Source organism: Oncorhynchus mykiss, chromosome 17, assembly GCF_057628025.1.
Source record: "Oncorhynchus mykiss isolate SJ-2025 chromosome 17, ASM5762802v1, whole genome shotgun sequence".
Classification (NCBI taxonomy): Eukaryota; Metazoa; Chordata; class Actinopteri; order Salmoniformes; family Salmonidae; genus Oncorhynchus; species Oncorhynchus mykiss.
The window spans coordinates 13,628,214-13,656,071 of NC_143038.1; the positions used below are offsets into that span (position 1 = coordinate 13,628,214).

General features: G+C 42.3%; 2 protein-coding genes across 2 annotated transcripts; both read right to left on the reverse strand.

Moving 5' to 3' along the window:
- Nucleotides 1–3,312: 3,312 nt before the first annotated feature.
- Nucleotides 3,313–23,903, reverse strand: LOC110493736 (calcineurin subunit B type 1). Its single transcript, XM_021568171.3, has 6 exons — nt 23,628–23,903; nt 17,196–17,235; nt 6,678–6,854; nt 6,253–6,312; nt 5,837–6,021; nt 3,313–5,547 (listed from the first exon to the last, which is right to left on the reverse strand). Exons 1-6 carry the CDS (start codon nt 23,628–23,630, stop codon nt 5,500–5,502), a joined length of 513 nt encoding a protein of 170 aa, XP_021423846.1. The 5' UTR covers nt 23,631–23,903; the 3' UTR covers nt 3,313–5,499.
- A 526-nt stretch (nt 23,904–24,429) lies between these two features.
- LOC110493735 (CB1 cannabinoid receptor-interacting protein 1) lies at nt 24,430–27,201 on the reverse strand. Its single transcript, XM_021568170.3, has 3 exons — nt 26,425–27,201; nt 25,681–25,825; nt 24,430–25,358 (listed from the first exon to the last, which is right to left on the reverse strand). Exons 1-3 carry the CDS (start codon nt 26,799–26,801, stop codon nt 25,194–25,196), a joined length of 687 nt encoding a protein of 228 aa, XP_021423845.2. The 5' UTR covers nt 26,802–27,201; the 3' UTR covers nt 24,430–25,193.
- Between the last annotated feature and the right edge of the window lie 657 nt (nt 27,202–27,858).

Here is a 27,858-nt window from a genome sequence, read left to right on the forward strand (position 1 = left end):
CCAGTTCACTATTGCAAATGTTTTGTAATGATTTCACCTATACGACACACCAAAGGGGAACAGTTTGTGGTTTTATGGCCCACCTGACACTTAGAACAAGATGGACGAAAGTCTTCACTGCCGATAATGTTTCCCTGTTGCAGCCACCTGACAATCGCTTCAGGTGAAATTACGTTATCTGAGAATTGCATTGAACTCCCAATGACCCCTTCTTTGCCCCAACTCAGTGTTCCATTAATTAGTCTCATCCCAATCAGTCAGGACACTGATACTTCGAGGCTTCCTTCATCAAATCGAATCTTATTGACATGGGATGTTGATACAGTGTTATCTGACTGGATTAATATTAGAATGGATGCCGAGACCAAGTTTATTCTTGGTAGATGGTAATTAATGTATTTGGTTTCTATAACGCTGCATAGTCAAGGAACTACAGACTTTTGGTACAACATTTGCTGACTAAGCTCAACTCCATGGTGCAGGGTTTCTGATGAACTCCACCACCGGAGTTGAGCAGAGACCAGAGTTTGTGGAATTCAGCTCAGAATATATTGATTCGCCCAGGGTCAACACTTGAAAAAAAATGTAAATTATGAAACGCTTACCTTCTACCAATGTTTTGAAATCCATACTTTTTTAATTAAAAGGTAATCACTTTGCTCGTTTCTGTTTCTCGAAGATGGCAACTTTACACCATCTGTAGATTGTGATTTTATGAGTATTTGGAGACAGACCTGCGTAAATCGGAGATTCAACTGGCACATGCACATTCACACTGTTGCCATCTTCGAGAAATAGAAACTAGCAAACGGTCGGTTGTATTTGATTAACGTTCATTTAAAAAGTATGGATTTAAGCAAACAGGCACGCAACTACAAAGGACAAACATAGGTACAAGGGAAGCGTTAAATAATTGACTTTTAAAAAAAAGTATTGATCTTGGGCAAATTGATATAGTCTGAGCTGAATTCCACAAAACCTGGTCTCTGCTCAACAACGGCGCTGGAGTTCATCAGAAACCCTGCACCGTGGAGTTGAATTTAGTAAGCTAATCCAAAATAAGCATTTGGGATATTAACAACCATGGTTCCCATGCGAGGTGAATAATCTTGAAGGCTCAATCAGTAATTATTATTACCCAACATTTTATTGTGCAGCAAACAAATGTACAGGTGATTTGATGAATGGCTTTTGAACACCCATAGGGCACAGGCTACCTACGAGCGAACCTCATTAAGAGCTGGAAAACCGACAATCATGAAAACACTAGTGGGCTGCATGAAATTTTGTGGAACTAAGTAGCCCAGAGTAATCAGAACCACATGAAGCTCCGCTGGGAGATCGGTCAGAGAGTGGTTTTCATTAACAGGGAATCTATCACCAAGGGAGTTGGGTTTTTGGAAAGCTATACATTCTCTTTTGGGAGGGAATTCCATCACACGATTCAAGAACCAACAACGATTACAACCAAAAATTTGTACTTCACCACATTTAAATGATAATTGACCACCCCAACCCTGTCAAGCAACTCTCACCAAACTTTCTATATTCTCCAAAGCCAACCTACACTTACTTTCTCTATTGCTCGACAGTTTGCTTCAGGTTGAGCTATAGGTTCTGGTCTAGAAGTTCTGGTTTAGTCGTTCACACTTCAGAGAAATTGATTATGACATCTGTACAAATGAGGCAGATTTTCCCCCTGTGTTAGTGGAACTGTAGGATGTCTGGAGTTCATTCCAACTTGTGCTGTCCCTTTTCAGTAACCTGAGCTACTACGTCTCCCAGAGGTTTTCCTTACAGTATAAAAGGTCCTCAAGATCGACCAGAGGTTCAAATCGAGTACGGGTTCCTTTCATGAGAATAAAGGTGCAACAGTTGGCACTTCTTCCACAGGTTCTATCCATGGCCATATCAGTACTGCTGGGATTTACTAACAACTACGGTCTTTGTCGAATGTTCAATGAAAGCTTTTAGATGCAAAATGTTTAAACGTTCCAACAAACTTAACTGCATTTATGGTACCTTTTCTATGCATTATTCATAGTCTCAGGTACATTTTCCTTGTATCCTTCATCTAAAAGAACCATGCATTGGAATCGACTTCACATTTGTCCCAAAAAAACACTTGAGACCCTTTGAAATCAAGGGAAATTTACCCCCCACACAAAAAAAGTGTATGAAATTACACATTGGTCGTAATTGTATTTGTGTAGGGTTCAGCCATTTGGCAAGATTATTTGGAGGGGCCAAAATTGCGTCTTTCATGTTGGGCTGTGTATAAATAAATCTGGAGACTCGCTGAAAGTTCAAAATCACAAACAGATGAGCAGGTTCCATGAGAATGGCGGTCTTTCGGAGGTCCATGTGTGGCTCGGCTGAGGAATACAAATGGGACTTTTAATTGGCAGCGACGGGCACAACCGGCCACATTCTGCATGAGCTCAATTTGGACTGTCCAGGAAACAGTGACGTATGAGGGAAGGGGAATCTATTTCACTGGTGAAATGTGTGTGAATGCACACATCCATGGGTATTTTTTGTTGTGTAAAATAAAGGGTATCTTATTACAAATCGATGGTTTTCCAGTGGCCTGAAATCAAACCCAGCTTCCGAGACATTTCTCTTTTTTTTTTATATACCAAACAGTAGGGTGCAGTACTTGCATGCAACATAAGGCAATGTGAATGGAAGATACAGCACTCAAGATGCCGCTTTAATCTTTCATTAGTAAGTCTAATTAAGGAATTTCGGATCTTGTGTCAAGATATTAAGTGCGGGGCAAGCTTGTGATAGCCGTTCAGTAACTAATAATAAACACTACACTGAAGACACGTCTTTTCGCCACCTAAAAACAAGGCCCGAGAAGGAACCATTGTGAGGAGACGAGAGAGGACACAAGGAAACTATTTGAGATTCACCCACACTCAATAGCAACGTTTTAGGTCTTATGCTGCCATCTAGTGGTCATTTTAGAGTATAACAATAACACCCATGACCATCTGTGGATTCTGCTCTTGCTTGGTTGAGTGCATTTTTCAGTACAATAGAATTAGGTTGTCCTATTATGAAAAACAGTGCTGTACATTTGGGGGTACTAATCATCAATAAAACACATTTCCCCTCCTACTTTCATAGGACAAATATCCCTTTGCTGCTGGTCTTTTAACAAATCGGCTGGCATTCTATTAAAGCGCAGTCACACTTATTCTGCAGCGTGCTATCACAACTGCATACGTTCTAACCGAAGCCCCATCTTGCAACGGTCATAATGCACACAGTACATGTATTGTCACACAATTCACAGCCTCTAACAACTTTCAAATCTTTTATTTCTCTTTTTCATATATGAAGTTTCAATGGTTCCCACAGCAGATGCAGCATGCAGAGATGGATAAGAAGAAAAGTAAAACCTAAGACTGAAACTGTTTTTGCCTCCACCCTATACCATCCCATAATAAAACACACACACACACACACACACACAGAGAGATCCCTTTCATCCAATAGTGGACATATTTAGCACAAACCTAAAAATAAACAAAGGAGGGAGCACTAATACTACCGTTTGTATAACAAATATCTGTAAAAAAAAAAAAAAAAAAAACTACAAATTACAGGAAAAAAAAACTAACATCTTGAATGGTTTCCACCTGAAATGGAGCTGGTAGTCTACTCTGGGGCATAAGTGAAGCTTTGCTGGAATAGAAGTGACAGAAATATCCAAAAGATTACAGTTGTTTAGAATAACAGGTACATGTAGTGGAGTTACTTTTAGTCATTTCCATATTAATTCAACATTTACCAATCTTTTTTTTTTTGGCAACATCCATATATATGTCATTTTCATTCATGTTATAATATATTAACATTAAGATTCATATGTAAACAGAGCTTTTCAAAAAAATGGATCTACATGCACAAGGAAAACAAGAGAGAGAGCCCTCCGTGTCATGCGAGCACATCACAAGACTTCGGGGCCTTTTAGGATCTGATAAGAACCATCGTCGTGCGGCACGCCGTCGAAGAAAACAGCGGCACGAGGTTGGCGGGCGCGTGCGGCACAGGATCACGCACTTGATCACCCGCCCGTTGGTGCATTCAGTTGAGCAAAAAAAGCAGAGCCTCAAACTGAAATACGTTTTAATTTCATAAAATGTATAGATACAAATAAAAACCTGTTCTGTCGTGTCCCTTATCTCTGTGTAAAAAAAAAACATTGGTAGCTTTGTAATAAAATGCCCTTGTTGGTTGCATCTTCAACAAAACTCAAGAAAAAAAAACAAAAGAATGGTCAGAGGTAGGGAGGAAGAGGGACAGCACACCTGTGACCTTGCACTATTACGAAAACTCACAGCAAGAGTCCATACAATGTTTGAGAAACCGAATTAAAGATGTTCATGAAATAAGCAAATTACATTGTCGAGAAGGCAAAATGTGTACGTTGAAATCAACGCCTCTCATAAGCCTAACCAACTTAACATCCCTCAATGTCCCAACTATAGCCTACTTACTGTAAGTTACCTCAGCTCTGCCTGTAGCTAAATGAAACATTTACCATATCACAAACATTTAAACCAAAAGCACTCATCTCTACTTCTATATGATAGTCTGTAACCAATCCACATCTGTAACTTAACATGGCCGACGTTAAAGCAATAAATACAAAACACATTATTCTAACGGCCTGTGATGTCACACCATCCAGAATGAAGATGTGCTTTTTGTTGGAATATTATTCGCATAACCAACCAGTGACTCAAAAAAAGACTTGTCCTTGAAGTAGACCATAAGCTTGTATGTGCATAAATGTAAATATTATTTCCTCTAACCCACTGCATCTTCAAAAGCAAGATGATCGATGTCCCTGACAATATAAACATGTATAGTGCACAATCCCCCCCCCCTTATTAAAAAAGCTGTCTTAAACCTAGCTGTTCAAAATATTGAGTGAAAGTAGAAGGAAAAGCATTAGCCTTGAAAATGTAAATCGGATTGTTTGAATCGTGCATTGGGCACATTGAAATAAGCAATTCTACCGAATTTCGATAGACGATATATACCATTATATTCAACCGGTTTATAATATGTTCTGATTGGCACTTCATGCTCTATTTTTGTGTTGTGTTGAAATCAAGTACATCACAGTTAACTACACGCATCCCCCCCAAAAAGCCAAGACCAAAATAAATATGACAAAATCCCAACTGCCTCAAAATGAAAGAAAAAGAAACACACTAACCTTCCTCCACCAAACTGAAACACTCACTCAACGATAAAAATCTGTCCTTCAGGCTTTTAAAGTGCTACACCGGGTTATTGAGAGAATTCATGTTCAATAACACTTACAAATGGTTGGCTTCAGAAGGCTCGGGTTGGGGAAAAAAAAGGTGGCTTCACAGAGGAAAATACACAGAGAGCGTTGCTGAATGACACCTTGAGCAGATCCTCAGAAATGGAGAAGAAAGCGAAAAGGTGTTTTGAGGGGGCCCGTGAGGTCAGTCACACGTCCACAACCATCTTTTTGTGTATGTCTAATCCTCCCACCACCTAATGGAAGACAGAGGGGCAAGAAACTGTCAGACGTCACAGACACCTTGGAATTTGAACAGAAGTGATATACTGCGATCATGGGAATATGATTGCAACATTTCAGAAACTTCTGGAGTTTTTTGTTGTTGTTGCAGAAATACTTGGAGGATTCCCTCCCTGATTAATCCCTACTGGTTCCAGAAATCCTCCAAATGGGATTTCTCAAAAACTTGTGAACATTTTTATGGAAACTTTCAGGAAATTCGCAACCCTACCACAGGAGTAAAACTTTGTTTCTTTGACTCACCGCACAAAACTCCTCGAAAGATATTCTCCCGTCGCCGTCTTTGTCTGCGTTGATGATGGTTTTGTCAACAATCTGCTGGAGCTGGGTGTCCTTTAAGTTGTTCCCCACCATCATCTTGAGGACCTGGAAGAGTTCGCCGTTGGATATGTAGCCGTCCTTGTCCATGTCGTAGATCCTGAAGGCAACTATACGACAAGGGAAAGATGGAAGATTGGGTCAGACCTATTTGAATAGGTTTTCAAAATATGCACATTTCAAAGGTTTTTGAAAGAAGAACTTCTGTTCATACAGGCAATCAAATCACAAACATTTGCTTTATGAGCTCTGCATTGGTGTATCAAAGGTGGGTAATCATTTTTTTAAATGGAGGAAACTTCACAATGAAAGCAGTTGAGATTTGTTGGCATTATACTTACAGCGCAATTTCATCTCTTTATCACCTTTGACACTGAACTGGGAGACGCCCTCAATGAATTCTGTCAAAACCATGTGAAGCCATTTTGAGTCAACCAACAATTAAAAAGGACCGTAACAAGGACATGAATACACAGCGGGTCATTATTCCATTCACTCAGTTGTATAAGAGCTAGAGGGTGTTTGAGGAAAATGCACGACAAACTCTTTCACAACTTCTGATTTAAGTAGGTCAGCATAAAGTCATATTGCAGGCTAACACTTACTAGAAAAAAACATACATTTAAGCATTTGGTTGATGATTTAATTTCAAGGTGAAACAGCACCTATCGTTATCCACAAGGATAGCCTACACAAAGACACCAGACAACAAAAGCTCTTTTGAAGTTGTAATTTAAAAAGGTGAATAACCCCATATCAGTCTTACCTTTGAAGTCGACTTCCCCATTGCCATCTGTGTCAAATATATCGATTACTCGCTGTACAAGGGGATTCTGTTGGAGTTCCGGTAAGGACATAAACTCTTCCACGCTCAAGGAGCCAGAGTTATCTAGGTCGAGTTTCTTAAATCTCTTTCCTAGCCTCTTAATCTCATCAGCATCAACTGAAATAGAAAAGGAGAGAGCAAGAAGGGCAGAATTAAAAAACAGTCCTATTCACATATAAGGGAACAAAACTTCCACAGCAGACTCCATTTTCTAGGGTAGCTACCACCACTGGGTTTCGGAAGAACACTTTCAGCACATGGGGAAAAGAACTCAACGGGCTGGCTCGGCCACTTACATCTGCTGTTATGGTCCTTTGCTGCCTTTAGAATCGATTCACCTGTCCCCGGTTGATTCTTACCCGATTTCTTTCGAGCGCTGGCCATAGCATAGCCGTCCCAAGCTACCGCCCACCTAGTGTAGTTTGATACTGGTGGCCAACCTTGAGCTACAGTAGCAGCATACCTCTCGGATCCCCACTCTAAGCTCTTTCATTGTGTCATGTGACACCTCGTTAACACACTAATCACTGGACTGATATCCATTAATCGTAACGTGGACACAACAGCATGAGGTGGACTTAAGTGTGAGCTGTAATGAGGGCGGGACTTCACAGAATTAACCTTTCCCCCGGTGCTGCTCTGTGCACAATGCTTGATCCTGTTCTCTGTTTAGCGTTTAAACACCATATAATTTTTTCATGTTTAATTCTATATACACTACCGTTTCAATAGTTCGGGGTCACTTAGAAATGTCCTTGTTTTTGAAAGAAAAGCAAATTTTTTGTCTATAAACATAACATTTATCAGAAAAACAGTGTAGACATTGTTAATGTTGTAAATGACTATTGTAGCTGGAAATGGATGATTTTTAATGAAATATCTACACAGGGGTACAGAGGCCCATTATCAGCAATCCTCACTCCTATGTCCCAATGGCACGTTGTGTTAGCTAATCCAAGTTGATCATTTTAAAAGGCTAATTGATCATTAGAAAACCCTTTTGCAATTATGTTAGCACAGCTGAAAACTGTTGTACTGATTAAAGAAGCAATACAACTGGCCTTCTTTAAACTAGTTAAGTATCAGCATTTGTGGGTTCGATTAAAGGCTCAAATGGCCAGGAACATAGCACTTTCTTCAAAAACTCGTCACACCAGTCTATTATTTTTCTGTGAAATGAAGGCTATTCCATGCGAGAAATTGCCAAGAAACTGAAGATCTCGTACAACGCGGTGTACTACTCCCTTCACAGAACAGCGCAAACTGGCTCTAACCAGAATAGAAAGAGGAGTGGGAGGCCCCGGTGCACAACTGAGCAAGAGGACAAGTACATTAGAGTGTCTAGTCTGAGAAACACACAACTCACAAGTCCTTAACTGGCAGCTTCATTAAATAGTACCAGCAAAACACCAGTCTCAATGTCAACAGTGAAGAGGCGACTCCGGGATGCTGGACTTCTAAGCAGAGTTGCAAAGAAAAAGGCATATCTCAGACTGGCCAATACAAATAAAATATTAAGATGGGCAAAAGAACAAACACTGGACAAAGGAATATTGGGGAAAAAGTGTTATGGACAGACAGATCTAATTTTGAGGTATTCTGATCCTAAAAAATGAAAAGAGGCTTGGCGCCATCTGTCAAGCATGGTGGAGACAATGTGATGGTCTGGGGGTGCTTTGGTGATGGTAAAGTGGGAGATTTGTACAGGGTAGAAGGGATCTTGAAGTAGGAAGACTATCACTCCATTTCGCAATGCTATACACTGTGGACGGCGCTTAATTGGAGCCAATTTCCTCCTACAACAGGACAATGACCCAAAGCACAGCTCCAAACTATGCACAAACTATTTAGGGAAGAAGCAGTCTGCTGGTATGCTGTCTATAATGGAGTGGCCAGTCACCGGATCTCACCTCTATTGAGCTCTTGTGGGAGCAGCTTGACCGTATGGTACATAGGAAGTGCCCATCAAGCCAATCCAACTTGTGGGAGGTGCTTCAGGAAGCATGGGGTGAAATCTCTTCAGATATCCTCAACAAATTGACAACTAGAGTGCCAAAGGTCTGCAAGACCATAATTGCTGCAAATGGAAGATTCTTTGAAGAAAGCAAAGTTTGAAGGACACTTATTATTTCAATTAAAAAATCATTATTTATAACCTTGTCAACATCCTGACTATATTTCCTATTCATTTTGCAACTCATTTAATGTTTGTTTTCATGGAAAACAAGGACATTTCTAAGTGACCCCAAACTTTTGAACGGTAGTGTATATGATAAATGTTCCAGTAGTTTGTAAACATGATCAGCCTCGCACTAGTATTAAATCACCTGCTGAGTCTCATTGTAAATAGCAAGCTATTTCTATCAGTCTTAGTGGCACAATTCATATCTACAGACACAGTCTTTTAGGTCAGCTTTATTTGACAGTTAGACAATCTCAAGTTTCTCTCTGATCCGATACGGGTTGGGTTTGCTGAGCCGCTCCTCTGGGCACCTCAACATGCCAGTTGTGTCTTAGTCAGCAGTGTTGTGCCATGATGACAGGCTTAACAAGTAGGAACAAACTGCTGCCATAACCGAGACCCACCACTGTACCACAACAAGTGAGTGGGGTGTCACAAGAACTCCAGTAATACTATGGTGGCTGTGTGTGCGCTGCCAATACAGCACTACACTGAAAACTGATGCCCTTCTACATTTATATATGAGATTTCCCTTGAGCATAGCATGGCTAAGTGGCCGGCCTTTGTGAATGAACTGGCTTTTATGACATAGACAGCTTAGTTTGCGGCCATTAGATATTTCCCAGTCACCCCGAATTCCTGTTGTAGGGTGAGACAACAATGTTAGCAGCACCTTACGACGTGGGCAGGGCATTGCTCAATAAAGACATAGGAGATTCCTCAGTGCCAGGGGGTGCTTCAGTTTCAAATGCTGATTTCAAGGTCAGCATTAATTCTAAAATGACACAGATTCAAACAAAATGCTTCAATTCAACTCCGGCTAAAGAGAAGTAGAACATCTATTTTAAAACTATTGTCAATTTTGCTTGGTTCTTGGTTAATATTCATGCTTGCTTCCAGCTAGATGGATACATAAGCATTTTTCTTTTGCCAACGCTAGAACCTGTCCAATTTATACCACACTTGTTTTCGGGCAAATAGCTTCGTGGAGTACTAGGCTTCCCTAGACGGAAAGCCTGGTGAAGTCAAATGGTAGAAAGCAGCAAAAAAATTGTTGGAAACAGTGACGTCTCACTTGTCAAACCAATCAAATGCCTTGCTTGGGCGGAGCACAAAAAAAGATGCCCACTTATAAATTCTCCTTTTTTTGTAGATTGTTCATGCAGAGAAGTTGTAATGGCTTCATCGGCTCGATTGTGTGTATAGAGCACACTTCTGGCAAAACATAATTCCGTTTTTTTCTCTAGGGTTTCTTCCATTTCATGCAATGTTGCAAACTTGCATACGGAACAACTCTCTGCAAAATGTGTCCTACCAAATTGGAAAACATAAAACACGCAGCGCCTTTCTACAGGCATATGGGGGAGGGTTCTTGAAATCTAACATCCAATCAAAATGTAGCCGCTTAATTAAGCAGCCCATTCTAGGCGTTTTGGATGGCTATGTGAGACTACCAGGCAACAGGTGCTTAAGCATTGGTAATTTCATATCTCTACACCAAGAACCTTATTCACTATATGGAAAATTAATTGAAGACAAATCAATATAAGCCAGAAAGTGATCCTTATGCACTCTTTTCCAGCCCCCAAAATCCCTTCTGTAGTAGTCCAACATGGAGACAAAGAAGGATGCCATTGAAAAGAATTTGGATATAGCCAGCCCATTTTTAGTTAAACTGATTTGACTTATAACTTAAATCATTTCAGTGTTAATGATGGACTAACTCATGTATTCAAGTTGCTAGACGAACTGAGAAAATATTTAAAATACCTCAATAGCCCCTCCCCTGACATAACCTCTTTAGCGGGTACACAAAAAATGCAGCTGCAGAGGTACAGGCCCCAACAGCACTGCATTAATTCAATTACACGGGCACAACAGCATATACCAGACAGCGCCGGGTACCATTCTGTCCGTGTATACAATCCACGAGTGTAGCTCAAATAGATAAGAGGGAAAAAAGTATTTATAGCAGAGAGAAGAGAGAGAAACACCCCTCACTCCACACACACACAGCTAAACGGCTGGTGCTGCCTTCCCCTCGGGAAACCCCTAGCAACAAGGAAACCCAGCTAGCCAACATACAGAAGGGGGGAGGGTACTTTGAGGGCTGCAGTCAGACAGACAGCTGGAGAGGCTTTCAACACAAACTGAGCTGCAGAAGGAGACGATGTGCTACATTCACATAGGTTTCATAATTCGGCTCACTGGGCCTCATCTCCCTCACAACCAATGACCACACCTACACAACAGCAAGGAAGCGAATGCGGAAGCCAGTGCAGTCAAGTGTGCGCTTGAGTGTGCGTCTTCGAGTCCTCATGAATCAAGGCCAGGTTATGATATTTTAGGAACAGGGTTACCTCTACAAATGGGTTTATCAATAATTTGTTATGTTAGTGTTACTAGCATTCGGGCAGGTGTCAAGATTTGGCCCCATAAGAGTCTAAATAGTAATTCTAGAAACCGGCTTGCTCTAGAGACCTGTAAACAAATAATATCCCCCCTTAGAGAGATATAACGGCTATGCAAGCTAGCCAACGAGCTAGTCAACCCATCACACCTATGAACCAAACACGCGTCTGAAAATAGGCAGATAATGAGCCAGTAGTGGTGACTACGTTGCCATTTATGTGAAGGGGCTACGATGAGTGCCATTTCAATGGGCTGCCATCTCTCTTAATTCGCTGCCGCAGAAACACAACCCCTCCTACATGTGGGCCAGTCACGCTGCTGATCTTACTGAAAAAGCAGCACCCACTGGGGCGCATCAAAGCACTGCAGCTCTCCCAAACAGCCGAATAAATACTCTCAGCTCTGTCTCTACAATGGCTATTCCCAAACGGAGGTACGTGCAATGCCGTTGGGGGTACGCCAAATAAAAATGTGATTCACATTTTCAAACAAACAGTCCATTTAGATTTTCCAACGGGGCTAAACATTTGGGTGAGATTTTTTTTCTTGCCAGAGTAGCCTCGGTTAAAATGTATTTTTGGCAGTGAAACATCTAGTGTTCAGCGAAATAACAACACAGTGTCAAATACAGGTAGCCTAGTCAAATAATTAACATCCAATCACATTAATCGTTACTCTCTCACGGGAATTCCACTAACGGTCATTATGTAGCCAAACATAGCTGCAGCTCATTCCGTTTGCTCGAAAATTGATGTTTATCGATGGTTAAATAAGTAAGGCCCGCGTCCATAGAGACACATACCTGCTCTACTGGTAGTACTGCTACTACCAGCAGTACTACACCTGCACCTGTCAACGACAAGTTGTTCTGCTTCCACGAGCACATCCAATGTTAGCATCAGTAATTCTACATTTGTTGCTAGCCCAGCTAGCATGGACACTGACAGTTGTGAATCTGATGCAGCCGAAGAGCTACAGACCCCTTACCCAGGAAAACACCCAACAACAGACAGGGACGTTGGACCATCGAAGAGGGGCAAATATGATGAGAACTACATTGATTTGGGGTTCATTTATATTGGGAGTAGTGCCTTTCCTCAGCCACGGTGTGTTATATGTGCAAAAGTACTATCTCACAACTCGATGAAACCGTCACTCTTGGGTAGATATTTAGAAACGAAACATGCCAGTTTGAAAAATAAGCCACGGGATTTTTTTGGAGCGAGAATTAAGACGACTTTCGAGTAGTAAGACATGTATAAAAGATACCATTATGAAGGAGCTAGAAGCGTGTTATATGGTGAGCAACTGAGTGGCTAGGACAGGCAAGCCCCAAACTATTGTGGAGGACTTAATTCTTCCTGCTCCCGCAGATATGGCTGGAACAATGTTGGGGGAAAAGGCCAAAAGAAACTAGACAATGCCTTCATCAAACAACACTGTTTCACGACACACCAGTGACACGGCAGAAGATGCTTTGTAACAATTACTGCTTCGCATACAAGCCAGTGAATTCTATGCGTTACAGCTGGATGAGACAACAGGCGTGGCACAGCTCCTGGTATATCTCCCTTACGTTTATGGGGGGTCAATTAAGGAAGACATCCTCTTCTGCAAACCACTGGGAACCAGAACAGCATGAGAGGATATTTTTAAAGCACTGGACAGCTTTGTGACATCAAATGGACTTTGCTGGCCAAGATGTGTTGGTATCTGTACTGATGGCGCAAAAGCCATGACATGGAGACCTAGTGGAGTGGAGCGTGCAAGCAGTTGCTCCCGACGCCGCCTGGGTACACTGCAGCATCTACCGAGAGGCTCTTGCTGCCAAGGGAATGCCTGAAAGCTTGAAAAGACGTTTTGTACACTACAGTCTAGTGAAAATGGTTAACTTTGTTAAAGCAAGGCCCCTGAACTCTCGTATTTTCTGCACTATGCAATGATATGGGCAGCGACCAAGTAATGTTTTTACAGCATACAGAAGTGCACTGGTTATCAAGGGCAAAGTATTGACACGTTTTTTAAATTGAGAGATGAGCTTAGTTTTTACTGATCATCATTTTCACTTGTCTGACCGCTTGCATGATGACGAGTTTCTCACACGACTGGCCTGAGGGATGTTTTTTCTCACTTGAAAGATCTGAATCTAGGATTACAGGGACTCTCCACAACTATATTCAATGTGCGGGACAAAATTGAGGCTGTGAGGTCTTTCCATCATTGTATGATTTTTTTGTGTGCAAATGAACTCAAGCTTACAGACAATGTCAAATGTGATATAGCGAAGCACATGAGTGAGCTGGGTGCGCAATTACGCAGGTACTTTCCGAAACGGACGACACAAACAACTGGATTTGTTATCCCTTTCATGCCCTGACTCCAGTCCACTTACCGATATCTGAACAAGAGAGCCTCATCAAAATTGCAACAAGCGGTTCTGTGAAAATGTCATTTAAATCAGAAGCCACTGCCAGATTTCTGGATAGGGTTGCGCTCAGAGTATCCTGCATTGGCAAATCGAGCTGTTAAGACACTGATGCCATTTGCAACCACGTACCTCTATGAGAGTGGATTCTCAGCCCTCACTAGCATGAAAACTAAATACAGGCCACAGACTGTGTGGAAAATGATTTAAGACAGACTCTCCAATACAACCCAACATTGCAGAGTTATGTGCATCGTTTCAAGCACACCCTTCTCATTCACAATTTTTGATTAAAACAAATAAGGTTTTATATGTAAGATGGCTAAATAAAGAGCTAAATGTATTATTATTATTTGTGCCCTGGTCATATAAGAGCTCTTTGTCACTTCCCACGAGACGGGTTGTGACAAAAACTCACTCATTCTTATGTTTAATAAATGTATCATATAAATGTAGTGTACATATAAATGTAGTGTGTGTGTGGCAGGCTTACAATGATGGCAATTTTATTTTGAGAGTGTACTGACCCTGGTGCTAGTGGGGGTACAGCTGACCCTGGTGCTAGAGGGGGTACAGCTGACCCTGGTGCTAGTGGGGGTACAGCTGACCCTGGTGCTAGTGGGGGTACAGCTGACCCTGGTGCTAGTGGGGGTACAGCTGACCCTGGTGCTAGAGGGGGTACAGCTGACCCTGGTGCTAGAGGGGGTACAGCTGACCCTGGTGCTAGAGGGGGTGCAGCTGACCCTGGTGCTAGAGGGGGTGCAGCTGACCCTGGTGCTAGTGGGGGTACAGCTGACCCTGGTGCTAGAAGAGGTACAGCTGACCCTGGTGCTAGTGGGGGTACAGTTGACCCTGGTGCTAGTGGGGGTACAGCTGACCCTGGTGCTAGAGGGGGTACAGCTGACCCTGGTGCTAGAAGAGGTACAGCTGACCCTGGTGCTAGTGGGGGTACAGCTGACCCTGGTGCTAGAGGGGGTACAGGTGACCCTGGTGCTAGAGGGGGTACAGCTGACCCTGGTGCTAGAGGGGGTACAGCTGACCCTGGTGCTAGAGGGGGTACAGCTGACCCTGGTGCTAGAGGGGGTACAGCTGACCCTGGTGCTAGAGGGGGTACAGCTGACCCTGGTGCTAGAGGGGGTACAGCTGACCCTGGTGCTAGAGGGGGTACAGCTGACCCTGGTGCTAGAGGGGGTACAGCTGACCCTGGTGCTAGAGGGGGTACAGCTGACCCTGGTGCTAGAGGGGGTACAGCTGACCCTGGTGCTAGAGGGGGTACAGCTGACCCTGGTGCTAGTGGGGGTGTGCAGCTAGAGGTTGAATGTTTGAAGCACGGGTACGGGACTATAAAATGTTTGAGAACCACTGCTCTACAATATATGAGAAGTTAGTCTTGATGTGCTGATTTGTAACCTCAATTTAGATGGTTTATTATCTAGTTTTATATACATCATGTTTTTGTGATTGGAATGTGCCCGTGTGAATATGTGTACAAAAAACAAGTAAATACAACCAATCTACTATATAGATGCAGACATTCAGTTTGATGAAGAACAGATCATGAATTGCTCCAAAGAACAGGGTGGCCGTCTGTGTATATGCATGCATATTTGTGTGTGTGTGTGTGTGTGTGTGTGTGTGTGTGTGTGTGTGTGTGTGTGTGTGTGTGTGTGTGTGTGTGTGTGTGTGTGTACACCCATGCTGCACCACCATGCTTGACTGGTGCTCCTTACGACCAAAGCTCTCCGGGAGGGGAGGGGGGAGGTGAATAAACACTGACGAGTCTTTTTTTACTCTCGATGCATCTCAAATCGTTTTGATACAATACAATACCTGAGCAGGTCAGTTGTTGAACAGTGGGTACTACTACAGAAAAACAGAAGTCTGCATCTCAATTGAAGGTGTTAAGCAGGGAGTCACTGTGTTGTTTTCTTGAAGCAAAAAAAAACGACTATGCAGGGCCAGTGGAGTTGTCTGCTAAGCCACAGCTTCAGCCTTGCACAGGGAGTCACCTAACCCTCAGAGTAGAAGCTTCCCCATATCCAACCTTCACCATTCGGGATAAAAGACTGAACTGACCAGCATTCTAGGGGTCCACTAATGAACGCCCTGACTAGGGATCTGGGTGAGCTACCAGTGTTCAGACCCTGCCAGTTCGGAGCGCACAGCTGATTTAAGGCTGTGCGCCTTCTTGACACGGTGAACAGCTGCCCCACGCCCTGCTCCCAGGAGGGAGGAAGAGACTCCCCAAAATACCCCACTGTGGGGAAGTCCATCGGCTGGCTGAGGTTTGAGACACCTGTCGAAGTCTCTTGTTTTTGATTGTCCTGCAGGTGCGCAACCCAGACGTGACTCTGTAAACACAGGTGCGTTTTGATGATGGAGGTTGTGTCAGCTGGTCCATAAGCCCAAGCTGTTTGAGAAAATGTCCAACTGAGGCCAGCATTAAAGTGGCAAGTCTTTATGAAGTGGGACCCCTAAATCAACTCCAGAAAGTTTGTCTACTTGCACTCTACGTTACAGTCAGGTCTCTCAAAATGACTGAAAACCGAGCATTTGGCATTTGCTTTTCCAGTCAAAGACATTCTGTAAAAGACTGGGCAGGGAGAAACAGAGAGAGGGAGATTGTTTTGGGTTTCAAGGCAAGTAAAGTAAAAAGTGCCGTCGTAAATCACCTAGCGTAACAGCTCGTTAAGAAGGTGCAGAGGTGGCCCCCCTGCGCCGGTTTCCCCCCCCCAGAACACACTCGACACCGGCCAACATTGACGTCCGAGCTCCGGCTCTGCACGCCACAATCCTCCACAGGAGGGAGTTCCTGAAAAAGACCCTGAAAGTTCAGTCCTGAAACTCTAATTAGCCCCCTTTTCTCTTGAGGGGTGGGGGTGGATTGATGAGGGTGGAGGGATGGCGCAGCAGAGCGACAAACCAATTAAAAATGGAATATTACTCAGACTAAAAATAAATAAGGCTCTCCCACCAGCCCTGAAACTGACCTTTATGAGGGGAGGGAGGGGGGGCATTTTTAGCCGTGGCAGCAAAGTGTTCACGCCTCCCAGCAGCGTCTGAGACTGGGTCACACGGTGAAGGGCTGAGGCCTGAAGAATGCAGTATAGCGGGTGGTGATGTATATATTGGTCTGCTCAATGTTGGCTGTCATATTGATTCCCCCAGCCGGACCAGTGTCCCAGACTTATGTGAACTGCAACGCCTATGGTAGATTCTGGCCTTTGAGTTGACTGGGCGGTCACTCTTCAAACCCAGAGACAATACATTCCCATAGCCTAAACTTTTTGACATCAAAATTGTTAACGGTCAATGTATTTACATTCATTTTTATGTATTTACATGCAGAAATGAAGATTAAACTCCAGTCATTTATGAACATTACATACAGGGCAGACCACAGCTGATATCGTTGCCAGCGATAATCTCAAAAACTTACAGTGTGTACACATCTCCAAGGGATAACTTGCTTCGTTTCCCTAGAAAGAAAAGAGGAAAAATTGTTGTTGAGTGGTGACAATCTCATGTAAAGACACGATTGTATATTACCATCTCAACATTGACACATGAAAGTGATGACGTGCTAATATGTTGATGTGAGCTTGGTACGTTTAATAGGGAAACAAAATGAACAGACTGGTACAATATCCTGCTACCTGCCCCTAAAACGGCAGGTAGATTTGAAACCCGTTCTCGGTCCAGCCCACTCTAGGCATTCTGTTTATCCCTAAGAAGTGGCATTCTCCATTATGCATGAGAACAACAGAATGAACTGGATTCCGCCAGAGCTGAAAATTAGGGCAATCTATTGCCTTTGCCTTACCGCATCTCTGTAGGACAGAAAGGAATTGAAAAAGGCTGAGAGGAAGGCTTTGACTTCCTCATTAGATAAAGACTTGGGCCTTGACTGAACATCTAGCCAAAAGGGGGCATGGACTATACTAAATGCCTCAAAATAACTATCCATTTAAATCCAAGTTAAAACATTTTAGCGCATCATCTCCTGAATATCTTAGCGCACTGCTGTGGCTCAGTTGGTAAGAAGCATTAGCAACGCAAGGGTCATGGGTTCAGTTCCTGCTTGGGTCACATATACAGTGCATTGGGGAAGTATTCAGAACCCTTGACCCTTTCCACATTTTGTGGAAAATATTCTGAAATTCAATCTACACACAATAGCCCATAATGACAAAGCAAAAACAGGTTTAGACATATTTGCAAATGTACCTTATTTACATAAGTATTCAGACCCTTTGCTATGAGACTCGAAATTGAGCTCAGGTGCATCCTCTTTCCATTGATCATCCTTTAGATGTTTCTACAACTTGGAGTCCACTTATGGTAAATTCAATTGATTGTTTCTATCCAAATCATGTCCACTCACACCTGTCTACGTATATAAGGTCCCACAACTGACAGTGCATGTCAGAGCGAAAACCAAGCCATGAGGTTGAAGGAATTGTCCGTAGTGCTCAGAGACAGGATTGTGTTGAGGCACTGATCTGGGGAAGGGTACCAAAACATGTCCGCAGCATTGAAGGTAAAAAAAAAAACACTCTGGCCTCCATCATTCTTAAATGGAAGAAGTTTGAAACAACCAAGAGTCTTCCCAGAGCTGGCTGCTCGGTCAAACTGAGCAATCGGGAGAAAAGAGACTTGGTCAGGGAGGCGACCAAGAACCTGATGGTCAATCTGACAGAGCTCTAGAGTTCCTCTGTGTAGATTGGAGAACCTTCCAGAAATCAAATCAAACTTATTTGTCACATAAACATGGTTAGCAGATGTTAATGCGTGTGTAGCGAAATGCTTGTGCTTCTATTTCCGACAATGCAGTAATAACCAACGAGTAATCTAACCTAACAATTCCAAAACTACTACCTTATACACACAAGTGTAAAGGGATAAAGAATATGTACGTAAAGATATATGAATGAGTGATGGTACAGAACGGCATAGGCAAGATGGTATAGAGTACAGTATATACATATGAGATGAGTAATGTAGGGTATGTAAACAAAGTGGCATAGTTTAAAAAGAAGGACAACCATCTCTGCAGCACTCCACCAATCAGGCATTTATGGTAGAGTGGACAGACTCCTCAGTAAAAGGCACATGACAGCCCGCTTGGAGTTTGCCAAAAGCACCTAAAGAACTTGCGGACCATGAGAAACATGATTCCCTGGTCTGATGATTGAACTATTTGGCCTGAATGCCAAGCGTCACGTCTGGAGGAAACCTGCCACGATCCCTGTGGTGATGGCAGCATCATGCTGTAGGGATGTTTTTCAGCAGCAGGGACTGGGAGACTAGTCAGGACCAAGGGAAAGATAAATGGTGTAATGTAGAGAGAGATCCTTGAAGTCCTGAGCGCTCTGGAGCAGGTTCTCAGACTTGGGTCGAAGGTTCACCTTCCAATAGGACAACGACCCTAAGCACACAGCCAAGACAATGCAGAAGTGGCTTCGGGACAAGTCTCTGAATGTCAATGAGTGACCCGGCTAGATCCCGGACTTGAACCCGATCGAACATCTCTGGAGAGACCTGAAAATAGCTGTGCAGCGACGCTACCCATCGAAACTGACAGAGTTTGAGAGGATCTGCAGAGAAGAATGGGAGAAACTCCAAATACAGGTGTACCAAGCTTGTAGCGTACCTAAGACGACGAGGCTGTAATCGCTGCCAAAGATGCTTCAACAAAGTACTGAGTAAAGGGTCTGAACACTTATGTAAATGTGATATCAGTTCATTTAATACATTTGCAAACATTTCTACAAACCTGTTTTTGCTTTGTCATTATGGGGTGTTGTGTGTAGATTGATGAGGAAAAAACAAACAATGTAATCAATTTTAGAACAAGGCTCTAATGTAACAAAATGTGAAAAAAGCTAAGGAGTCTGAAAAATGTCCGAATGCACTGTATACTAAAAATCTATGTACAGTAAGTTGCTTTGGATAGAAGTGTCTGCCAAATGTTATACTGGCTAGCGAGGCTACATTGTCTAAATCCACACATCAACCAGAATGTGCTGATGATGACTCTTTGGCAAATCTGAATCAGGATTTCAAGCTGAAAATGTATTCTCTGTGATGAATACAAAAACAGCAAAAAGTAGGATACCTGTTTCGACTTGCTGCCGACCACAAAGCCCGACATAACAAGACTGATCATTGACAACCAGAAAGACGTGGCCATGAGTCTTTCCATCTAGCTAAGCTTGGGATACAATACAAACAAAAATATGGCATGCATTTAGGCTCCATATCCCATCATTTGAAGTCATAAAAGGAAATATCAAGAAAAGCATCATTCAATTTGTTTCAAGACCAGGATTTTCTTATTAGGCTCGAATGTCCAGTGCACGTGACTAGTCACTACGACTGGTGTACGTTACTTTTGGTTTGGCGAATAGCAACATGGAATTTCACATTTTCTTAAATTTTATATCGTCTAACCTCAACTCCAAGAAGCCCATACTCAAATCACTGGCACAGTAGTGTTGATGCTGCAATAGTACTGTGCCTCTGACTTCAGGTCACACAGAGCATTAAATTAAACTGGATTGAGGGGTTTAGGATTACACCATTTACTTGGTGTAAGGTCATGTCTGTGTGGTGGGAGTTGTAGAGTTGTAGAAGTAAAGCTAGTTTTGTAGTTATAACATTGCAAAATGGTGGGAGGGCAGATGGGTGGGATTTAGGCCTAACTCAACTGTGTAATTTGTACCACAAACATAAAAAGAACAATGATCTTGTTACTTTCTTTTCAACATCCTTCCCTTCGGGCAACTCATATGTCAACAATCATTCTAAATAAAAATTGTCTAGGCCTATTCAACATTGTTACCAGTTAGTACACACATTACTACAACTGGGTTTGGAAAGTGAGGAGTATTTTCTTCCAAAACCATCCCCTTTGTTTTATCTAAAACATCTGTATTAAGGGTTAAGAAGCAAGCCAGTCTCCTGATACGCATTGTATTGAAAAACTGTTAGAGTATATGCCAAGGCTGGTAGTAGGCTACACATTTTGCTTGTGAGCAACATGACAGCATTATCTGTCAAGCGCAAAGAACTTCATACATTTTATGAAAATATATTGCAGCGATAGCCTAATACACTTGACTTCAGCACTTTTCACCGAGATCCTGCTTACAATAGGAATGTGGTTTCAAAGAGATAGCTTGAGTGTACAATCCATCTACCAATAGAATCCATTAAAACCAAATCAGCGTCATCCCGAGTCCTGGCTGCCTACAGCGACAGCCTATGAGTATACAGTACACTGAACAAAAATATAAAACGCAACATGCAACAATTTCAACGATTTTACTGAGTGACAGTTCATAGTAACAAAATCAGTCAATTGAAATAAATGCATTAGTTACTAATCTATGGATTTCACATAATGGGAATACAGATATGCATCTGTTGATCACAGATACCATAAAAGTAGGGGTGTGGTTTCCAGATACTGAAAACCAGTCAGTATCTGGTTTGACCGTCATTTGCCTCATGGAGCGTGACACATCTACTTCGCATAGAGTTGATCAGGCTGTTGATTGTGGCCTGTGGAATGTCGTCCCACTCCTCTTTAATGGCTGTGCCAAGTTGCTGGATATTGGCGAGAACTAGAACACTGTCGTACGTGTCAATCCAGAGCATTCCAAACATGTTGAATGGGTGACATATCTGGTGAGTATGCAGGCCATGGAAAAACTGGGACATTTTTTCAGCTTCCAGGAATTGTGTACAGATCCTTGCGACATGGGGCCGTGCATTATCATGATGAAACATGAGGTGAAGGCGGCGGATGAATGGCACGACAATGGGACTTAGGATCTCGTCACGTTATCTCTGTGCATTCAAATTGCAATCGATAAAATGCAATTGTGTTTGTAGTCCGTAGCTTATGCCTGTCCATACCCCCACCGCTGACATAGGGCACTCTGTTCACAACGTTGACATCAGCAAACCGCTCACCCACACAACACTATACACGCTGTCTGCCATTTGCCCGGTACAGTTGAAACCGGGATTCATCCGTGAAGAGCACACTTCTCCAGCGTGCCAGTGCCATTTGAAGTTGAGCATTTGCCCACTGACGTTGGTTACGACACCGAACTGCAGTCAGGTCAAGACCCTGCTGAGGACAACGAGCAAGCAGATGAGTTTCCCTGAGACGGTTTCTGACAGTTTGTGCAGAGATTCTTTGGTTGTGCAAACCCACAGTTTTATCAACTGTCCGGTGGCCAGTCTCAGACGATCCCGCAGGTGAAGAATCTGGACATGGAGGTCCTAGGCTGGCGTGGTTACAGATGGTTGTGAGGTCAGTTGGACGTACTGTCAATTTCTCTAAAACGACGTTGGCGGTGGCTTATAGTAGAGAAATTAACATTAAATTATCTGGCAACAGCTATGGTGGCCATTCCCGCAGTCAGCATGCCAATTGCACGCTCCCTCAAAACTTAAGACATCTGCCACATCATGCTGTGTGACAAAACTGAACATTTTAGAGTGGCCTTTTATTGCCCCCAACACAAGGTGCACCTGTGTAAAGATTATGCTGTTTAATCAGCTTCATGATATGCCACACCTGTCAGGTGGATGAATTATCTTCCCAAAGTAGAAATGCTCACTAACAGGGATGTAAACACATTTTGCGCACAACATTTGAGAGAAATAAGATTTTTGGTAAATTTGGGGGGTATTTTATTTCAGCTCATGAAACACGGGACCAACACTTTACATGTTGCTTTACATTTGTTAGAAGCAATTATTCAGATCCTATAGGGTATTTGTGGTTGATGCATTTGTGTTTTTCCTGAAACCGCTATGCATACTTGGTCTGAGCTAAACACAGGTGCTTCAAAAAGGCCTGTATGCATGCTTAACAATCAAGTAGGCCTATGACTGTTGGAAATTGGGAGGAACAGGAAATGGTAATAGGTCAGTGAACTACAAGACATCAATATTTTTTATTGGAACTCGATGCAAATTGATATGACTGAGGTAGTACTGAAACTGTATCTGGTCTTCTGCCATGCATGTAATTGTAAAGCAATTTCTTCAGATCCCTGTACCAGGACTGGTAAAAATCAAATTAAAATATTGTAACGAGAGGTAATATATAGAAAATGTAAGATAATGTGGATCTTTGGGAAACAATTGCTTCTTCCTGGAAACGTAGTTTAACATTTATAATGTGACTTACTAACTATAACGGTCCTGTTCTTTAACACATTTCCATGAGGAGTTAGCTAGCTGTATTGATTGGGGACCACCTTGACATACGGTTGTAGCTCTCTTAAGTGACAACCAGGAAAAGTGCCCATTTGCTGTGTCTATGTTGTAACTAGTGCTCGTCCAGCCTAGTTGGACCTGCGTTATAAAGCGGAATATTGCCGATACAAAGTGACAAGCGCATCTAATGTATGCGCAAATGGAAGGCGTGACAGCCTATCGATATTGTTAGTGTTGCCTGCTCGCGGGTTCGGAAGAAACGATACGATGTTTCACGTTTCCCCCTCGAGCTCGCGCCATTATTCATGTGCCTATAGCTTAGCTAACTGGCTAGGTGGTTGGTTGAGCTACTTGTCACACATTTGAGAAGTCTCAATATAGCTTTTCAGAACACACCAGAATGCGATAAATCACCAAAACACAACGTTGACCACATTGTCAAATCTGTAAACATGAAATTGTGCGTGCAAAAATGTAACGCGACAAAACGCTTTCAAGCTCATTTGGTCGGAAGAATAGTACGTAGTGCATGCGAGATGTAGGATAGGCTTGAGAGCTATGCATGCGTATGGTGTAAGATTTTGTACACATTTGGTTCAACACGAGAATAGCAAGCTATAGTTTTCCTTACCATTCTGTCGGTTGGGTGTCTTCACCTGGTGAGCAAGGGAAACAATTTGAAAGGACGACGTTGCACAATCAATTAAGACTATGTTTCAGGGAAATATTTCTAGTTGTAATAAATATAGACCAGCTTGACTTGCTCTCGCCTTTTCTCTTTACGGATGACGGATTCACTGCAGTAGCTACGGTGGAACCGCAGAGGAGGTTGTGTTGGTGTAGAGAGCGAGCGAGGTTGAAAGGCGAATAGGGGGAGGTGCGACTATACAGCACATCCGGGTACTCTGTCTTTTTCTTTTAATGTATGTATGCCAACCATGTATTGTGACATTCATATACAATTGTAGCCTATCCATCAATACAACTTTTAAGCGATGAGTTTAATGATTTTCGACGTAGGCCTATGTCCTCCTCCAGTTTATAAACGTAGACCTATACAGTAATGTTTAAATATGTGGAAAAATCGACCAATGAATATGAATGCCTCACCTACGGACTTGCCCATAAAGATGTTCGGTTGTAAGATTGACTATTGCAGCTCTCTCTTTCACAGGCATGAATAGCCATTCTGTACTAGATTTAAAAGATGAGGCCTAATTATTCTAACTGATTGGAATAGGATGTGCAAGTGGGCATGTGAATAAGGGAGCTTACACTGCTAATGAGGACAAGGAAGCAATGGCACAACTGTAGTCTATAAGCAGGCTTCTGAAATGAGAAATGGATCGTAAACACTTGGATCAATTTAAACAACAGCAACAACAAACTACTTATTCCAATTAATGCACAATTATGTTAATCAAGTACGCTAGTAACTGGTATGGGTTTATTTACTTTCACACTTTTCAATTACATTTATAACAGAACTGAACCGTTTAGGCAATCTGATATCAGTCTGCATCTGAAGAACAAAACCTTTAGGCATAGGATTATTCAGCCATGCATTTACAGACAAAACTGAGACAAAACAATGATAGTGACCCACAACATAACAAGAGTACTTAATAGACTATAGAATACGAATATCTCCATAAAATAATAGAGAAGTTTTAACAAAAAAACTGTCTCACCCCTTTATAGGCTAATCCCAATTGTGCTGTTCAGAAGTAAACAGATGTTCAAAGGCTTAAACACTAGAACTAACACATAGGATAACACAAATATAATGTCAATTTATTCATACAACTCACATCACACACACCTCACAGGTAATAAGTCAGGTTAGATACATTTCCACCCGCAACTGTCTTCAATCCTGGTCCAGGAGGGCCACAGCTTCAGCTCGTGTGGCCAAAGCTGAAGAGTCAACACAGCGGATGTTGTATAGCTGTGATTCCCAATGATATTGCTGATAATAACCTGACTATGTTTATTGATTACAACCAATTACGAACAACCCCCGAGATCAGCCTGGTAGATAACTGCCTCCCTCTCTCTAAAACAGACAATTGTGGTGCTCAGTGACTTGAAACGCATGCCTACAGTAAGGCCTTTTCCTCTTAAGTTGATGGTAAAATAGTTATTGTGTGCAACTCATCTCCTCTGCTTGTTTGAAGGAGGAGTTGACTGGTGCTCCTCAATTGAACACCTCTTTGTTAATCCACATCAGGCTGCGCGTCTCATTGGGCTTGCATTCATACTCGATGTTGGTGAATTTGTTCCCAAACTGGCATTGGTCTCGCTTGTAGTAGTTATAGTACTTTACCTGCCATATTGTCTCGAATTGGCCCGCCTTTCCAAACTGACACAAAAACACACAGAGAAAAGAAAGACATTCATTGAAGGGGCCTCAATCAGATGATGTTGCAGATGACTTTAAATCAATCAAACTGTATTTACTGTCTATAGCACATTTCTTACAACAAATGCATTTTGAAATGTCTGAAAAGAGTTTTGATAAGAGAATTGATGAGTTATTAGTCCTGATAATATCACTATTTTGAGTTAGGTCTAAATATGAGAAAATGTACATTTATATTGCCAGAAGACACCAGTTAATTATCAATAACTCAGTTAGTTACAGCTTAGTTAAACAATTAGGATGACGTATTCTACTGGATTACCTCTATGCTGACTTGGACAGGTTGCCTGTCCCCACTCTTGGTGTGAGGCACTCCCTCTGTGTCATACTGTCCATGGTACACGACTGACTCCTCATCTTTGGACTGCTGCTCTAGAGGGATGGTGATACCTCCGATGTTCATGGTGCTGGGAATATATGAAACAGACCCTTTAGTTAGTGGGCATCATTCCCAACCCCACCCAATGGGCCTGTAGTTTATAGGCTAATGGTAGACCCATTTTTAACGTTATTCTAGTTTTATTTCCTATCGGCAGTGAATTGTTGAGATGTGAATCAACAAGCAAAGGACACTTTCTGTCATCACCCTCCTTGGTTTGATTAAAAATGCATTCACACACTGTGACAACACATTATTTATTAACGCAGAATATCCGTAGGCCCCCAGATGGCTACTGTAGCCAGTGCTATTGCATCCAGGCTGTAGCCTATGCATTGTAAAATAGCCTGTAAGATATAGGGGGTATGCAGACATGCTTTTGCAGTCAACCCATTTGGTGGTACAGTACCATGCAGACACATTGGCCTGTATGTCAGAAAAACAACATTTGATCAAACACTCAGGGAAGGCAGGATATAGCGCATGCATCATGCTGCATCCACAGACGCAATGTAATAAGCTATAATAAGGCTGACTGGTGAATTTAATGTGTGTATTGTAAACGAATTCAATATTACTAACGCACATTTCCAGTGGTTTTCTTGATATAGAGTGTTTTGTACTTACGTGGCATCAGCATTGGCCGGCTTCATAACCACCTCAACCTTATACTTCGATCCTGTAAGCAATTTTATTGTCCTGCTCTGGCCGAATCTGGTCCCATCCACCTTGAAAAACACCGGTCCATCATTCGGTTGAATTTTTAGAGCGATGGCAATATTTATAATCGGTGGAACATCGTCGACCATGATTGAAACGTAGCCTTTTATGGTCTCGGGGCCCCCTATAATAATTATAGAGAAAGCGGAATGATGCTGCGATGGTGCATTTCCAAACGCACCAGAGAGGATGCTGTGACGTGTACAGCTGGCGAAAAGGGTAAAATCACTAACAATGATGGCTGCATCCCTCCCACACAGTTCCTCACTGAGGATAATCACCATACGGATTACAATTATCCATAGCCTTCTGCCATATATAGTCCTACAAATAAAGATCTGATCTGAATGCACGTAATTATACACGGAGTGTACAAACCATTAGGAACACCTTCCTAATATTGAGTTGCACCCTCTTTTGCCCTCAGAACAGCCTCAATTCGTCTGGTCATGGACTACAAGGCGTCGACAGCGTTCTACAGCGATGCTGGCCAGTTGTGACTCCAATGCGTCCCACAGTTGTGTCAAATTGGCTGGATGTCATTTGGGTGGTGGACCATTATTGATATACTAATAATGTTGAGCGTTATAGTTATTGACTCACTCAAACCCGTGCGCATGGCGCCTACGCCCATACTCCGCTCAAAGGCACTTACCATGCCTTCAAAAAGTATTCACACCCCTTGAATAAAAAAAAAAGTGTTTTGTTACAGCCGTAATTTTTATTTAACCATGCAAGTCAGTTAACACATTCTTATTTTCAATAACGGCCTAGGAACAGTGGGTTAATAACTCTGCCTTGTTCAGGGGCAGAACGAGAGATGTTTTACCTCGTCAACTCGGGGATTCGATCTTGCAACCTTGCGGTTACTAGTCCAACGCTTCGTCATTGGGCTACACACAATACCCCATAATGTCAAAGTGGAATGATGTTTTCACACATTTTTACAAATTCATTCGAAATGAAAAGCTGAAATGTCTTTGAGCCAATAAGTATTCAACCCCGTTATGGCAAGCCTAAATAAGTTCAGGAGTAAAAATAAATACATTGCATGGACTCACTGTGTGCAATAATATTGTTTACCATGATTTTTTTTATAACTACCTCATCTCTGTACTCCATACATTCTATTATCTGTAAGGTCCATCAGTCAAGCAGTGAATTTCAAACACAGATTCAACCAGAGGGTGGCAGGGTAGCCTAGTGGTTAGAGTGTTGGACTAGTAACCAGAAGGTTGCAAGTTCAAACCCCTGAGCTGACAAGGTACAAATCTAATGTAACAAAATGTGGAAAAAGTCAAGGGGTCTGAATACTTTTCAAATGCACTGCAAATGAAAGAG